Raw genomic sequence first — 16,127 nt, forward strand, 5'->3', positions numbered from 1 at the left:
CTTCCGTCATCTCACTAGGTGTTTACTCAGAACCAAGGCACCCTTCTACATCCGGACCCCCAGTCACTCAAACTTATGGCGTGGTTACTGGGTCCGCAACATCTTTGATATTTTCGCAGGAAGTACTTCAAGTTTTAATTGCTTCCAGACAGAAATCTACATTAAAGTCCTATGAATCAAAGTGGCGACAGTTCACTCTGTGGTGCTCCTCTCGCCACTTCATTCCACAAACAGTATCCATTTTGCATGTTTTGGAATGTCTTCTGCATCTTGCGAAATCTTGTCTGTCTTACTCATCCATTAGAGTTCATTTGGCAGCTCTATCAGTGATGCATGATACTGTTGACAACCGCACGCTTATGCAGCATCCACTGTCAAAGCGGTTTCTTAAAGGAGTCCTGCACCTGTACCCCCCGCTTCGTCCACCAGCTAGGTGAACAGACTCTTAAAGTTCTGTTTTCTAGTAGCCATAACTTTTTCTATAAAGTTTTCCTCTTCAAGCAGTGTTTCCTAGTAACCATTGCAGCAAGTAGATCTATGTGTGGAATACTTCTACGGTTGGTAACTTCTTTTCGGTCTGCTGTAGTTTAAAGTTTTCACCTTTCCCAATCGGTTTTTTCTTATTGGTTTTGTCCTTCTAGCCAGTAGGCGTAAAAGTTTTTCATTGTTTCTAACCCGCTATATCGCGAAGGATCAAGGAAATGAGAATGTCTATTTCTCTTCTCGCTGAGAGGGCAGTTCCACAGCGTATTACAACATATTCCACAACTTCAGAAGCGGGCTCTATTCTTACTATGGCGATTTTTGGTGCTCTCGGTGCACATTGGTAAGTTGGCAACTTAGTCCTAGTTTCATTTTATTTTGCTCATTGGGACACACTACATGTTAGTTGTCGCCAGTGGCCTATGCAGCATGAACATTTCTCTGCAGTTTTCATAGGGTCCCTCCCTTCAGATTACTGCTTTGGTACTTCCCATCAGTCCAATCCTGGTCCGGTCCGGAGGGACGCTAAGGAAGGAGAAATTAGATCTTACCTGCTAATTTGCTTTCCTTTAGTCCCTCCGGACCGGACCAGGCCCCTCCCATGTTCTCTCTACTCTTTAGCTTCTTTTATTAAGTAGGAAGTGTATTCATTCCTTTACGATTCGTGGAACAATACTATATATATATACAGAACTTTACGTGGTCTATATCACTTCTCTGGTGGTTGCTGGTGAGCTCAATTGCTGGAATCTATCTATAAAACTTTAAATACGCCATACCACTTCTCTGGTGAGAGTTGTGGCTGAGCTCAGTTGCTGGAATATCTATAAAACCTTAAATATAATTTACCACTTTTCTGGTGAGAGTTGCTGGTAAGCTCAGTTGATGGAATATATATAAAATCTTAAGTGGGCCATACCACTTCTCTGGTGAGAGTTGCTGGTGAGCTATAAGACAAGTGAGCCATACCACTTCTCTGGTGAGAGTTGCGGGTGAGCTATATTATACGTGAGCCATACCACTTCTCTGGGGAGAGTTGCTGGTGAGCTATATTACATGTGAGCCATATCGCTTCTCTGGTGAGAGTTGCTGGTGAGCTATAGTACAAGTGAGCCATACCACTTCTCTGGTGAGAGTTGCTGGTGAGCTGTAATACATATCGGGCCATACCACTTCTCTGGTGAGAGTTGCTGGTGAGCTCTGATACTTGGCATTGCCGAGTGCTTTGTGGCTGCTAGGATTCCATACGGCACAGAAGGTCTTTCTTTCTTTCCTGCTTTGTTATTCAAATACTGAGGCTAAGGTCACATGGCCAGGGCTCCTATTGGCTCTCTAGAGTCAGAGTTTTTTCTCAGTCTCCACCTGCTGGTAGGCGAGCACAACCCATCAGTCCAATCCTGGTCCGGTCCGGAGGGTCTAAAGGAAAGCAAATTAGCAGGTAAGATCTAATTTCTCCTTTTTATTGTTTGTCAGTAAATGACACTCTGATGTACTTGAACAGCCAACTGAGCAAAGTGGGAATTCATCTGATCTTTCTGGATCCATTGATGACCATTAGCATCAGTTCAACAAACGCATTTATTCTTGCAATCAGGTTTTCAATGGGTAAAATTTTACTTCAGTCTAAAGTGATTAATATCTTCATTTGTGGCATTTAATTCAATATAAATGAGCCTGTCGGTGCAGGTGCGAGTTTCTTCAACAAGAAGTATGTATACAATGGTTTCCACCCTGTTTTTTTAGTTTACTTGAACACAGTTTTATAACATAACGTTTAAAGAAAACTTCTTTAGCCAGTTAGACTTCGCCAATTATGATTGGTGAACCCTGTTGCAAGGCAGAATTGTTTTTCATTGCCCAAATGTATACTTCTGGTACCTCCTGGCTCCTGAGTGTCTGTTGCTAGGCTTACTTTGATGCCTACAGTTCACTAAGAGGTCAAACTGTAGCAAGGGTGGAGAAACACCAGCAACAGACACTCAGACGCCTTGCAACAGGGTCCACCAATCATAATTGGCCAAGTCGGTCATCCTAACTGACTGCAGTTTTCTTTAAACCTGTTATGAAACCTGGCCTCATCCTTCCACATCCTAAAAAACATTCCTGTTTTTTAGTTTTCTTGAATACAGTTTTATAACATAATGTGTTCTTTATTTAAAAAAATTGGTGCTTTTTGAAAGAAGAATCACTTTTACTACACGTATCAAGGGTGTAGTGAAGAAATCACAGGCTTCTGCCCACAAACATTTGAGGGCATTTTTGCAATCCTTATATGAAGAGACTCCAAAATGAAAACTACATATTCTGATAGAAGGAAATCTGCTCTTTCTAATGGTGCTAAAAGAAAGAATATTGAAGCTGTCCCACTGGAGATCAAGGGCATCAAAGATAGCCCAAAATGGGCAAAAATGCTTTTTATACCAACTTTGAACGCTTGTAATTTTTCAACCACTTGAAGGAAAGTGCTGCAAATTGGAATGCCTCATTACAGCCATGCATTTAGTACACCTACCAAAAATCAACCTGAAAGGCCAACTAGTTTAGAAACTACAGCAGCCTCAACATCGCTGTAAATTGATTTTTGCCGGGTTTTTTTTTGGCAAAGTTTGAGCCTAAACCATTCAAAAAGTAAGAGGGCTAGGAACATGGGGTTTTGCCAGTTCATTAAGCCCTAAAAGTAGTGCAGGTTCTCCAAATATCCCCCTTGTACTACTAAAACTTCCAGCTTTACAGCTTCTGGAAGTTGGCCCAAAATTTCATTTTCGTTCAGGCGATATTTTGCAACCCTTTACTTGAGGTCCCCTAGAACCTCCAAGTTTTAGTCTTTTGAACTAAAATTTTGCACAGCTTAGTTTTGTATCATAAAGAAACTATGTACCAAATTTCATCAAAATCTGAGATGGTGAGGTGGGGACCCCTGGTCCACTTGACACGGACTGACTCTTAAGCAGAACACAGGATTTTCGAGCTTCTCATAGGTTCGTTTTGTTTGGAGGTCCCCAAGAAAGGTGAAGCGGCGTCCAAGGCAACTCTGGCTCGATGGTTGAAAGAAACTGTTGGTTCAGCTTATTTGTTGAAGTGACGTGTGGTGCCCGCGATGCTTAAGGCACATTCTACCCTGGGGGGGGGGGGGGGGCGGGGGGGGGGTGGGGGTAGCTGCTTCCTGGGTGGAGAGTAGTTTTGTTCCTCCGCAGGACATTTGTGGTCTTCCATTCATTCCTTTGCGAAGCATTATAGGATTGATGTTCAAGCAAGGGGCAATGCTGGTTTTGGAGCTGCTGTGTTTGACCTCTGGGTTTCGAGGGTCCTGCCCTTAATCTTATACTGCTTTGGTACTTCCAAAGCGTCTTGACCGGTCTGGAGGGTTGCTGCGGAAGGTGAAATTTGGCCTTTCCTGCTAATTTTCTTTCCTCTAGACCCACCAGACCGGTCAAGAGCCCATCCATTTTCTTGTCAGATATCTTTTTGAGCCCGTGTTCTGCTAGGGCTGTTTCTTTGATGTTTGAGTAAGGTCGGAGAATTTCTTTGACTCTAATATGCTACAGAACGGGGCGCTTTGCCGTTCCGTCTGTTTCGGCACACTATTGGTTTTTATCTATTGGGTTTCCAGGTACAGGGGTTTTGGGGTTTGCTGTTAGTGTTCTCAGTCTCCCTCTGCTGGTAGGTGTAATTAACCCAAGCGCCTTGATCGGTCTGGAGGGTCTAGAGGAAAGAAAATTAGCAGGTAAGGCCTAATTTCACCTTTGAGAGGTTTCTACCCATTGATGGAGTGTAAGATTGTAAATGGCCATCAGTGGTTTATTTCATTCTTATTTGTATCTTATTTGTGGTGTTCTGCTCTTGGTATTATGTTTATGGTATTATAAATCTTGTCGTTTTATTTATTGTAAAGCCATGTTGAACTCAAGTATGTTTAGGATAATGTAGGGTAAAAATGTCAAAATCTTGTGGTATTGGCTTGCTTCCTGTATTTTGATTTTAATCCTTTTTTCTTTGTAGGGCACTGAAGACAAACATTTGGAGCCAGGTACTGTTAAAGAATCTTGTATCTATTAAAAATGTGTCTCTCCGGCCAAACTTAAACTTTTTTTTTTCAAGCCAGATTTGTGTATATATATCTATATATATCTATATATCTATATATATATATATATGTATATATGTATCTTTTTAATTTACCATAGTGTTTTGTTTGCTAATAGTGGACAATCCAGGTGAAGCCAGGACTGTAGAGATTGGAAAGCCAGTTATATCACCAGATCTGCCTATTAGGGATTTTCAATTTCCAGTGAGAAGTTGTTTTCAATAGCATTTAACTTCCTAATTCACTTCAGTAGATCTGAGTTTCAGAAATGTTGCAGGCAAACAGATCTGGTGATATTGAAGTGCAGTGATGTAGTTTTGTATAGGGACCGCAAACGTTTGAGAAATTACTGTAGAGCGTAGGACGTAGACTGAACTGGATTGCAGAAAAGGAAGATCAACTTGACTTCATGGAAGTTACATTTAGATACTGCTTGATTTTCGGGACTGCAAAAAAAACAAAACACTGCATCATTGGAAGATGTTCTGGTTTACATATTGGACTGTTATGGGGTGAAAGTTTCACAGATTTGGACGCTGAATGATCGATGAATTAATGCTTTCATTTAAGCCACTGGGACCTTTGGAAACTGCATTTTGAAGAAGCAGTTAATGAATACCAACACCAAGAAGATCTGAGAATCCAGCCAGAAGCTTAATTGATTAAACTTTACCCTTTAGTTTTCAGGTTAAAGGGTTTTAAAATTTATTTTTAGAATGCACATAGTTGAAATAACCTTTAGTACTAAGCAGTTGGGTTTTCCAATCTCTATGAGACTAGAAAAATTGTTAGTTCGGCAGCCATGCCAGTTCCACATTTGTAATTGCTTGATTTCCCTGGTAATTAAATCTTGTGCCATTCTATTCCTGTTAAATCCATAGAAAATGAGAAAAAGCTCGACAATTTGGGGGAAACTTGTAAATCTGAACCACTTAAGGAAGAAACCTCCGAAGTGGAGCGTCCGAGTGCACAGGATTCAGCTAATGAAGTGCCTATCAAACAGAAAGCAGGAGGCAGCAAATCGGTCACTGGTCAGTCAGCGGACACTGCTTTAGATTTAGGTGACAAGTCATCTCAAGATACCGAAAAAGAAGCAAAATCTTTAAAGTTAGAAAACAGGGAGACGAATGAGCAGAAGATGGATGAACAGAAAGTGGACTCTAAACTAGCTGTAGAAACAACTGTGGATAAGAGTAGTCGACCAACTGAAGACGACTCAGCTCCTAGTGGAGAAGCCAAGGAAGTATCTGAGAAAGACGTTGAAGAAAAACCTGGTGATGAAGAAGCACAGGAAGCAGAAGAGAAGGCTAGTTCTGAAGAATCTCCAGCTACTAAAGGGTCCTCTGCCAATGAGGGTGGTGATCAGAAAATGAGGTTTGTCGTTTTCTCAGTTCTAGACCAAATGCTGTCCTTTTACATTGGTCTTTAAATGACACAGATAAGCTGTTTCCTTCAATTGGCCAGCAACACTGATGCTATTGTAGCTTTTTCCATAGAATCTTTCGTTCTTGTGCAGTTGTAACTATTGGTTTGAGTTCATTTGCATTTTCAACCTACCTTTGGTTGTTAAATTTATTCCTAATTTTCATCTACACTAAAACCATTTCCCCCTATTGGCATATTTTTTCAGTGTTAGGATGGTTTAGTTTACATCTATCTGGTAGGTATTCAAGCTTAGCAAGAAAATATTGTGATGCCCTTTTTCTCCTTGATCTACTGACATTAATTTTGTCTTTAGCTCTCTTGATGTGGACACAGATACTAAGACTTCATCAAAAGATGAAAAAGGTAGGTTAACACACAATTGCATTATATTGTTACTGGTTTGTTGTAAAATTAATGGCTGTCTTTTCTGTAAAAGACTTCATACCCTTGTTTATAGTGGGAGCTTCCAGTCAGTATGTTCAATACTTTTCTTGGTATAGTTCATTCAGACGCTTTGGTCCTGGCAGGCTCAGTTGGTACCCGCCTGTACTGTAAGCAGCAGCAGCAGCCCTGAAATAGGAAATCCCTTACCTTTGGTTGAGGGATTTCCCTGTAATGGAATTCCCTTAATTGACACCCCCAGAGAGCCTGGCATCCAGTTCCCCAGGCCAAAACAGGTTTGGGCAGCGTGTAAGGCCCTTGCCTTTTTGACATGTAACTGGGGATGCCCTCTGGGAAGCACTGCTCTGTGAGTAGGAAGCATGAGTCTTTCTGTACACAGTGTGATGGGCCGTTTGTAACCTTGGGAATCGCCTGGGGTGGCGGCCCTCCGGAGTTGATGGGTCCTTCCCACCGAGGCATCTGGATCTGCGATCCTGATTTTGACGGGGATGTGGCCATTTTGTCTCCCTTCGAGATTTAATCACCAGCTTCTCAGCAGCAGGAACTTTTCCACATCGGGAGTGGGGGATAGCTACCACTTTCACCCCCCTCGGCTCTGTTTTTTTTTTTTTTGGGAGGGGGGTCCCGATGGGGGTTGCTTAGGGCCCCTGGAGCTTTTTGGCTCCAGAGCTTGGCACAGTTGGTCTGATAGCAGTTGCACTGTCCTGTTTGGCTAGGCTCTGAAGGAGCTCCATAACAAGGTAGAGCATCTTCTCCGCCCTCTGTGGGTATTTCCAGTATTCAGGCTGCCATGTGTTGCTGTATGTGGCCAGGGCCATGTGATGGTTATAGGAGTCCCTTGGAGCTGACTCGCCTGGAGTCAGGAACAGCCTTTTACCTTAACGTCCCTCTGCACTGGCCCAGCAATTGACTGATGGGTTGTGCACGCCTTCCAGCAGGTGGAGACTGAGAATTCTGAGTCATCAGTATGAGCTCTTGCCAGGAATGGAAAGATCCAGTATCCTCAGTCTCCAGCAGGTGGAAGGTGGTGAGTAGAGACCTGCATGAGAATGGGATTCCCGCGGGGACGGAGGCAGTTCCTGCGGGGATCCCTTGGGGATGGAGGCAGTTCCTGTGGGGATCCCATGGGGATGGAAGCAGTTCCTGCAGGGATCCCATGGGGATGGAGGCAGTTCCTGCGGAGTTCCCATGGATGTGTACACTGCACTTGCGCTAGCCTCTCACCTACCGAGTACCAAGTTCTTTGAGTGCTGTCTTCTTGCTTTAACAGCATGGATGCGAAAAGTCTCCATTAAGGAGGTGGTAGAGATTCAAATGGTGATGAAATTCAAAAAGGCATGGGATTAACACAGAGGATCTGCTGATTAGAAAATGGAAGTTATTAAAAAAAAAAAAAAACCCTAAACTTAAATGTCTGCATGTGTGTGGACTTACCGAGTGACACTTAGATGGTGACTCTGGCTGTGATGAATTAGGGCTCATACCGGGAGACCTGTATGGTCTGTGTCTCATATATGGCAATCTGGTTTAGGATGGGCTGGAAAGGGCTTAGCAACTTTAGTGGCTGGAACATGAGAATAGTACTGGACAGACATTTTTACGTTCTGTCCCCCGCAAATGAAAAGATTGAGTAGATTGGAGTGGACTTCGAGGGCAACTCCAGCAGTTGGAACATAAGGATAGGGCCAGGCGGACTTCTATGGTCTATGTCCCAGAAACGCCACAGACCATAATCAAATATATAATATATTCATTGTTGATTTAATCATGAATTGATAATTATTGTGACTGGGACCATTCTGGTTTTATCTGATGTCATTTACTATGTTACTATTAATCCTCTCTGTTCCCGGGCTGATGCGCGGACCTTAGCTCTGACATAGGCATGAGCATCAGATGTCACCTGACCTACTGGTGCGTTCATGTGGCGATTTCTTTACACACAGTGCCAGTGAATCAGAGAAGTGTTACATGTGTGCACCAGAGTGTTCCAACTTCCGTTCCTTCCCTTCAGTGCTGCTGCTCAAACCCAGAGACAGAGAGCCAACAGGAATTTTTTTTATGTATCATTAAATTATTGCGGGACTGGGTGGGGACAGGTTAAATTCTTGCAGGGACGGGTTATATTCCCCATGGGGATGGACAGGGACGGGTTAGATTCCAGCAGGAACGTGTTGGATTTCTTCCCCATGCAACTCTGTCTAGTGGTGAGCCCTTTGTCTCACTTTTTTTTTTCTCTTTCCTTATTGTTGGTTTGCTTAAAAAAAAAATTAGGTTTTACTCAGCAATCCTCGACAGTTCAAGACGCTTGGGTTATGCACTCCTACCAGCAGAGGGAGACTGAGAACACTAAAACTTCTTATACAAGTAGCCTGTGCAGACCTTCTACTAACCAGTATTTTCTCAGTCTCAGTAAAGGGTAGATGTGTGCAGCCTGTGCAGTGTACTCTGGTAGGCCCGTTTGGGGTTTCTAGGTTGGGTTGTAAATGTTAGAGAACCCACACTTGGATCTCTATTACAGGATGTAAGTCCTAAGGGGCTTCTTATTCCCTGTGAGGTGTCACACCCGGGTGGCCGGGTTCCTCTCTCTGTGCTCTTCCTGTGGAGGACTGCTTGACCTCGGCTACAGACCTCATTCTGTATCCTTGAGGCGTTTAGGCATCAGCAACGAGGTTTAAAATATAAAAAAAATAAAAGTTTTTAAAAGGCAGCTATTTTGGCTGTTCTTGTGGCAGTACAGAGATAAAACGTCTTCAAGGGCGTTCTTGCCTTAGGCGGTTTTGCCTATTAGTCTGTCAGAGCACAAAGCAACTGTTTGTTTTTATTGTGTTCGCAGCCATTATGTCTAAGCTGGCGAGGTGTCGGTTTTGCGCAAAGTGTGGCGTTGAAAGGTAGCCAATGTAAATTTTGTGGGGAGCCTACGTTGTCAGTGCTCTTTCCCCCCATGCTTTCCCCTGAGTCGGAGGAGGTGTTGGGCGGCGATTTGACTGCACATTCCGGGCCGGCAACGGCGGGGCCAGTATTGGCGGGAAACGTGGCCATTTTGGCTGTGCGTTCCGGGTCGGCCTCGACGGAGCCGTTTTTGGCAGGAAGCATGGCCCTTTTGGCCGCGCATTCCGTACCTGCGCCGGGGGACCCGTGTGTGGCGGGAAGAGCGCCTAGTTTAGCCGTGGATCACGCGATGGACCTGTCGCCTCGGGAGCGAGGGGGGGTCCGTCGCGGAGACTGCGGGAAGTGTTGTTGGGGCTTCAGCAGCGTTTGGGGGGTCTGGCTTTCCTCCTGAGTTTGTTTGGTCTCTGTATAATGCCTGGAGAGCTGGCCCCTCTCAGGCTGTTTGTTCGCCGGAGGCTGCTAGCTCAGTGGGAGTTAAGCGCCCACGGGTGGATATTTTGGAGACTATGGAGATACTTTCTTCCTGGGTCGGACGTTTGGAGTGACCCAGGAGAGGAGGATCTCTTAGGTGTGTCTGAGGATCAGGATGGGCTAAGGCCTGAGGAAGATTCTTCAGTGGTTCGCATTTTTCATAAGGAGGGAACCCAGGTAGATCCCTTGGTTAAGGGGATTTGGAGAGCCTCCCATTCCTTTCCCATGAATTCAGTCATTAGGGACATGGTTTTTCAGGAATGATCTGTGCCGGAGGCTGCTTCTAAGGTGTCTGGGGCTATGTCGCGGCTGTATCCCTTGCCTCCGGAAGATTTGGCCCTGCCGAAACCACCTACTGTGGATGCGGTGGTTACGGCGGTTACTAAGGCTACGGCCATTCCGTTGGATGGCGTTACAGCCTTACGGGATCCTCAGGATAGGAAGCTAGAGTCCTTTCTGAAGCGCAGCTTTGATTTGTCGGCTTTGGCCTTGCAAGCCTCTGTGTGTGGGGGCTTGGTAGCCAGAGCTTGTTTCCGTTGGGAGGAGAAGCTCTTGGATGAGCCTGCGTTAGATAGGACTGGTTTGGTTCAGGACCTGGCCAAATTGGAGATGGGGTCTTAGTTTTTGGCAGACACCCTTTATGATTTGCTAAGGGCTTCGGCTAAGAATATGGCTCTGGCGGTGAATGCTAGCAGGGCTCTTTGACTTAGGGGCTGGGTGGCAGATGCGGCCTCTAAGGCAAAGTTGTGTTTTCTACCTTTCAAAGGTTCTATGTTGTTTGGAGAGGACTTGGATAAACTGATGAGTGGTCTTGGGGATACCAAGGTCTCACGGTTACCAGAGTTACTGCCTAAGGCGGCTAGTCGATGTGGTTCGGCTAGAGGTCGGTTTAAGGACGCGAGGCGGTACAGGCTGGGCAGATGTCTCCTTCTAAAAGCCAGTTTTTCTAGCGGACGCAGTCCTTTCGAGGGGGTCGTCGAGGTCGGATCTCCTCTAGAGGTGCCGGAAATGGTGGTAAGTTCTCCTTATGAAGGTGTGTGGGTCCAGCCTCTGGTGAAGGTCGAGGCGCGACTTCATCTGTTTTATCAGAGGTGGACCCAAATTACTTCAGATCAGTGGGTGCTGGAGGTTGTTCGCGACGGTTATGCGCGCGAGTTCGAGCACCCGCTGCCGGATCTCTTTCTTCCCTCTCCTTGTCACTCTCGAGACACGTTAAAGGCTATTCAAGAGACTCTGGGTCGCTTAATCCAGTTGGGAGCTGTGGTACCCGTTCCTCGGCACAAGCTGGGAATGGGTGGTTGTTCCATTTACTTTGTGGTGCCGAAGGAGGACCCGTTTCGACCCATTTTAGATCTCAAAGAGGGTCAGTGGGGCGCTCAAGGTGCCACATCCTTCCGCATGGAGAGACTGCGCTCGGTCATAGTGGCTGTTCGTCAGGGAGAATTTCTCACGTCACTGGATCTCACGGAAGCATATCTTTACGTGCCGATTCGAGAGGCCCATCAGCGCTTCCTTCGTTCTGCTGTTTTAGGGAGGCACTTTCAGTTCTGTGCTCTGCCTTTTGGTCTGGCAACGGCTCCACGCACCTTCTCCAAGATAATGGTGGTGGTAGCAGCGGCTTTGCGGAGGCAGGGAATTCTGGTGCATCCGTATCTGGACGACTGGTTGATCCGGGGCGAAGTCTCGGGCTCACAGTGTGGCAGTGACGGCTCAGGTGGTCGCGTTTTTGGAATCGCTCGGATGGGTAGTGAATGTCGTCAATAGTCAGTTGATCCCATCGCAGAGTCTGGAGTACTTGGGAGTGCGGTTCGACACGGCAGTCGGTTGTGTTTTTCTGCCGGATTCTGGGATCACCTCTCTTCAGCAGCAGGTCCGGCTGTTAATGTCTGTCCAGAGTCCGACAGTTCGAATGTACCTTCGGGTTCTGGGCCTCATGGCAGCGACAGTAGAGGTAGTACCATGGGCCAGGGCGCATATGCGTCAGCTTCAGGCATCTCTGTTGTCCCGGTGGTCTCCTCAGGTACACGGTTGCGGTTGCCATTGAGGGGGGCTCCTCGACGCAGTCTCCAGTGGTGGCTGTGCTCAGCCCATCTGAAAAAGGGCATGCCGTTGGAACCTCGGTGGATGATTCTGGTAACGGATGCCAGTCTGCTGGACTGGGGAGCTCAGTGTCTCGGTAGGTCTGCGCAGGGGCGGTGGTCGACGGAGGACGCTCAGTGGTCTATCAACTGGTTGGAGACGAGGGCAATTTGGCTAGCTCTGTTGGCGTTTCGCTCAAGTGTGGTCGGAAAGGCAGTAAGAGTCATGTCCGACAACGCAACAGCGGTAGCGTGTGTCAGCTGGCAGGGCGGTACAAAGAGTCCGCGGTTGGCAATCGAGATGGCTCTGCTAATGAGTTGGGTGGAAAGGCATCTAGTGCAGATTTTGGCAGCGCACGTGGCCGGGGTGGACAACGTGAACGCGGATTTTCTAAGCAGACACATGTTGGACCCCGGAGAATAGTTTCTGCACCGGTTGGTGTTCGACCAGATAGTTCTAAAGTGGGGAATGCCAGTAGTGGATCTTATGGCATCGGCACAGAATGCTCAGGTTCCTCGGTATTTCAGTCGGGATCCGCGAGCGGAAGGGATCGATGCGTTGGGTCCTTCCGTGGCCTCAGCGGGTATTGCTGTACGTGTTTCCCCCATGGCCCTTGATAGGTCGAGTCCTACAGAGGGTAGAATGTCATGCGGGTTCGGTGTTGGTGGCTCCGAATTGGCCGCGTTAGCCGCGGTTCGGGGATCTTATGCGCTTGTTAGAAGGCGAGCCTCTGCGGCTGGGGGGGGGGGGGGGGGGAGGCTCGGTGCTGTTGTGTCAGGATCCAATTGTCATGCCGGATCTGGATTGGTTCTCTCTTACGGTGTGGCCCTTGAGAGGGAACGGTTGAGAAGGAAAGGGTTTTCCCCTCAGGTGATTCAGACGATGCTGCAGTCTCGCAAACGTGCGACATCTTTGGCCTATGTGCGTGTGTGGCGCATATTTGAAGATGTGTGGGGACTGGGCATGTGTCCCTTCGACAGCTGCTGTGTCGTGCATTTTAGATTTCTTGTAGGATGGTTTTGAGAAGGGCCTTTCATTGTCATCTTTGAAGGTGCAGCTGGCTGCTTTGACGTGTTTTCGGGCTAAGTTGCAGGGCAGGTCGGTTGCATCTTCTCCGGATGTGGTCCGTTTTTTGAGGGGGGTGAAGTTGCTTCGTCCCTCTCAGCGGCCGGTAGTTCCTTAGTGGAATTTGGCAGGAGATTCAGAGCAGCGTCGTCTTGCAAAGTTAGATGTGCGGCTAGTTTTACGTTGGTTTCTGTCAAGAACTTGAGAGTTCAGAGCCTCAGATCGTTAGTTTGTTCTTCATGGTGGTCCTAGGAAGGGGGCAGCCGCTTCCAAGGCGACTATAGCCAGGTGGTTGAAGGAGGCGATTACATCTGCTTATTTATTGAAAGGTCGTGAGGTACCTAAGGTTTTTTTCAGCTCACTCCTCTAGGGGAGTGGCAGCTTCTTCGGTGGAAAATAGTATGATCCCTCCACTAGATATTTGTCGGGCGGTAGTTTGGTCTTCGTTGCATTCATTTGTTAAACATTATAGGATTGACGTTCATACAAAGGAAGAGGCAAGTTTTGGTGCAACAGTTTTGACCTCTGGCCTTCGTAGGTCCCGCCCATAGATACTTCTTTGGTACGTCCCACGCGTCTTGACCGGTCTGGAGGGTCGCTGAGGAAGGTGAAATTAGATCTTGCCTGCTAATTTTCTTTCCTCTAGATCCTCCAGACCGGTCAAGGGCCTGCCCTGCATATAGTTTAGGCGAGGAGGTCTTCTTTGAGTTTTGTTTGATATCTCTCGGCAGCTGATGATTTGTTGTTCAAATAGTTTCAGGCTGTACTTGCCAGATCCTGAGATTGGTATGAGTCTGATACAGGTGTGGCTTTGCTTGTGGCCTGCCTGTGGAAGCACAAATCTTTGTGGTCTGGAGTTACCACGTACAGGGTTCTGTATGGTGGTTGTTTTGTTTTCTCTGCTTCGTTAGTGTTATACTGGCTAGTTGGGGTGCTGCACAGGTTATATATACAGTATCAAAAGCTCAGTGTTTTCTCAGTCTGCCTCTGCTGGTAAGAGTACATAACCCATGTGTCTTGACCGGTCTGGAGGGTCTAGAGGAAAGAAAATTAGCAGGTAAGATCTAATTTCACCTTACGTATTGTGTTGACATTGTAAATAGTATTCCAGGCCATACATTGTATTGTTTTTGAATATTTTTTCTGCTGTAATTGTCTATTCCTCATGCTTGATCTATTCTTACTATACACCGCCTTGAGTGAATTCCTTCAAAAAGGCGGTAAATAAATCTTAATAAATTAATACTCGCACCTTTTCCAGTGGGCCAGCCCTTTTCTAATTGCTTTCTCTGTATTTTATGCTGTAAAAAAAGCATATCCTGTCTAATAGAAAAGATCCCCTTCTTGTAACTCCTATTCCTCCTCCCCTTCCTCAAAGAACTGTATTTCACCACTTCCACAGACTGGGATGCAGGTCAGTTTTATCCCACTGATACGATACCCCCTCCTTCCAATCTTCTCTATTACAGTGTAATGGTTACACTAGGGACCCCAAGGCTTTTTAACATCTTTTGCCACCTTCCTCCACAGTGCTAAAATGTCTTGCTACTGGGTTCATAAAATTTTTCCGTCAGAGTACCTGTTTCAACCATTGTCCCGAAAGAAACCATGTATCTTCTGTGAAACAGAGCAGTGATGCAATAGAACCAAAAGACCAAGAACTGGTATTCTAATCGCATTCAAAAGGAGTGATATAAAACAGCTTGTCACTCTACTACTAATTTGGTGGAATAGATCAAACTCCTGTGTTTTCAGTATTGATGCCTGCATCAGGTGTCATGTGATCTATTGTTGCTGTCACTCAGAAGTATAGTAATAATGAACGCAAACTACATGTCGGTGTGAAACCCATCAGCTTAGGAACTGGACCTTAAGACAGGAGTGGAGGAATAATAGCCTAGTGGTTAGTGCAGCAGACTTTGATTCTGGGGAACTGAGTTTGATTCCCACTGCAGTTCCTTGTGACTCCAATCAAGTCGCTTAACCCTCCATTGCCCCAGGTGCAAATAAAGGCGGTATATCAAGTCTTATTCCGTTTCCCTGTATCGAAGCAGTACCTCTCATACGATACTTGTAGATGCCGTTTCCCTTCCTTTCCTCTCTGCCAGTCCCACATATGCCTTAATTGAGCTGCCTCACAGTAATTTCTGTTATCTGAAAATCTTAACCCCCTTGCTTCCTTATGCCCCAGCATTCCTCCCCCCCCCCCCCCCCCCCGGCTTACCCTAGGCCTACCATTCTTTCAAATAAACGTCATCATCTGCTGCAGAAGCTCCACACTCCATCTTCAGTGGCTAGCCACCCAAGCCACAATATCTCCTGTCTCTCCTCTCCCCCCCCTCCCCCCCCAAAAATTGCTGCATATCCAGTCTCGGTTTAAATAAGGCGGATAATTGGTCGCATATAAGAGTCCCATAGTGCTGGTGGTATTAAACTCCTGTCCCCTCCCCCCCCCACCCAAGTATTTCAGTCCTGTAATCCACCTAAAAGGATTCTTCTCTTGCAATGTCTTCATTCTTGTGAAGGTTAACATTTAGAGCCTCTACGTTTGCAGTTTTAAACCCTACACCCATCCATATTGTCACAATTCTTTTAAGAGCACAGTAGTACATCATCCACAAATAGACTAACTTATTCCTGCTATATTCCCAGTATCTTGGATGTGTTGTGCCAGGGACTCCATCACCAACATGAGGTGATAGTAGGTAGCTCTGCCCAGTGAGAAGGCCTCAGGATAGACCCCATTCATCCTTGCTCTGAGAGTCGTATATAGTTTTATCTATCCACCCTCATTGACCTCAATCCCAGTCAACATGGCCTGCATAAAACCCCAGTAGACCCAATGAAAGGCTGCCTCTGCCTTCAAGCGATAGCCCAAAAACAGACTGGCAAGTGGCCTGCAAGTTTCAAAAGGAATGAAGACATAGGGGCAGACATGATGGTTAGAAAACAGGAGACTTAAAAAATTGTTTAAAAGGAATGTCTGACATGGCCATAAGTACATAAGTATTGCCATACTGGGGCAGACCGAAGGTTCATCCAGCCCAGCATCCTGCTTCCAACAGTGGCCAATCCAGGCAAGATCCCAAAACAATACAAAACATTTTATGCTGCTTATTCTAGAAATAAGCAGTGGATTTTCCCCAAGCCCATTTTAATACTGGTCTATGGACTTTTCCTTTAGGAAGCCAGCCAAACCTTTTTTTTAACCCCACGCTAAGCTAAC

At 46.2% G+C, this 16,127-nt stretch overlaps 1 protein-coding gene across 3 annotated transcripts in view; it reads left to right on the forward strand.

The window, feature by feature from the left end:
• LOC115480740 (scaffold attachment factor B2-like) overlaps nt 1–16,127 on the forward strand; it is a 205,543-nt gene that overhangs the window by 41,434 nt on the left and 147,982 nt on the right. For all 3 annotated transcript variants that reach the window (XR_003943860.1, XM_030219611.1, XM_030219610.1), the window contains exons 5-7: nt 4,483–4,510; nt 5,449–5,941; nt 6,306–6,355. Coding sequence is in view for 2 of the 3 variants with exons in the window: in XM_030219611.1 (XP_030075471.1) it covers nt 4,483–4,510; nt 5,449–5,941; nt 6,306–6,355 (571 nt within the window). In the remaining variant the exon portion in view is untranslated. The remainder of the gene's footprint in view (nt 1–4,482; nt 4,511–5,448; nt 5,942–6,305; nt 6,356–16,127) is intronic.

This window comes from Microcaecilia unicolor, chromosome 11, assembly GCF_901765095.1.
Source record: "Microcaecilia unicolor chromosome 11, aMicUni1.1, whole genome shotgun sequence".
Taxonomy (NCBI): domain Eukaryota; kingdom Metazoa; phylum Chordata; class Amphibia; order Gymnophiona; family Siphonopidae; genus Microcaecilia; species Microcaecilia unicolor.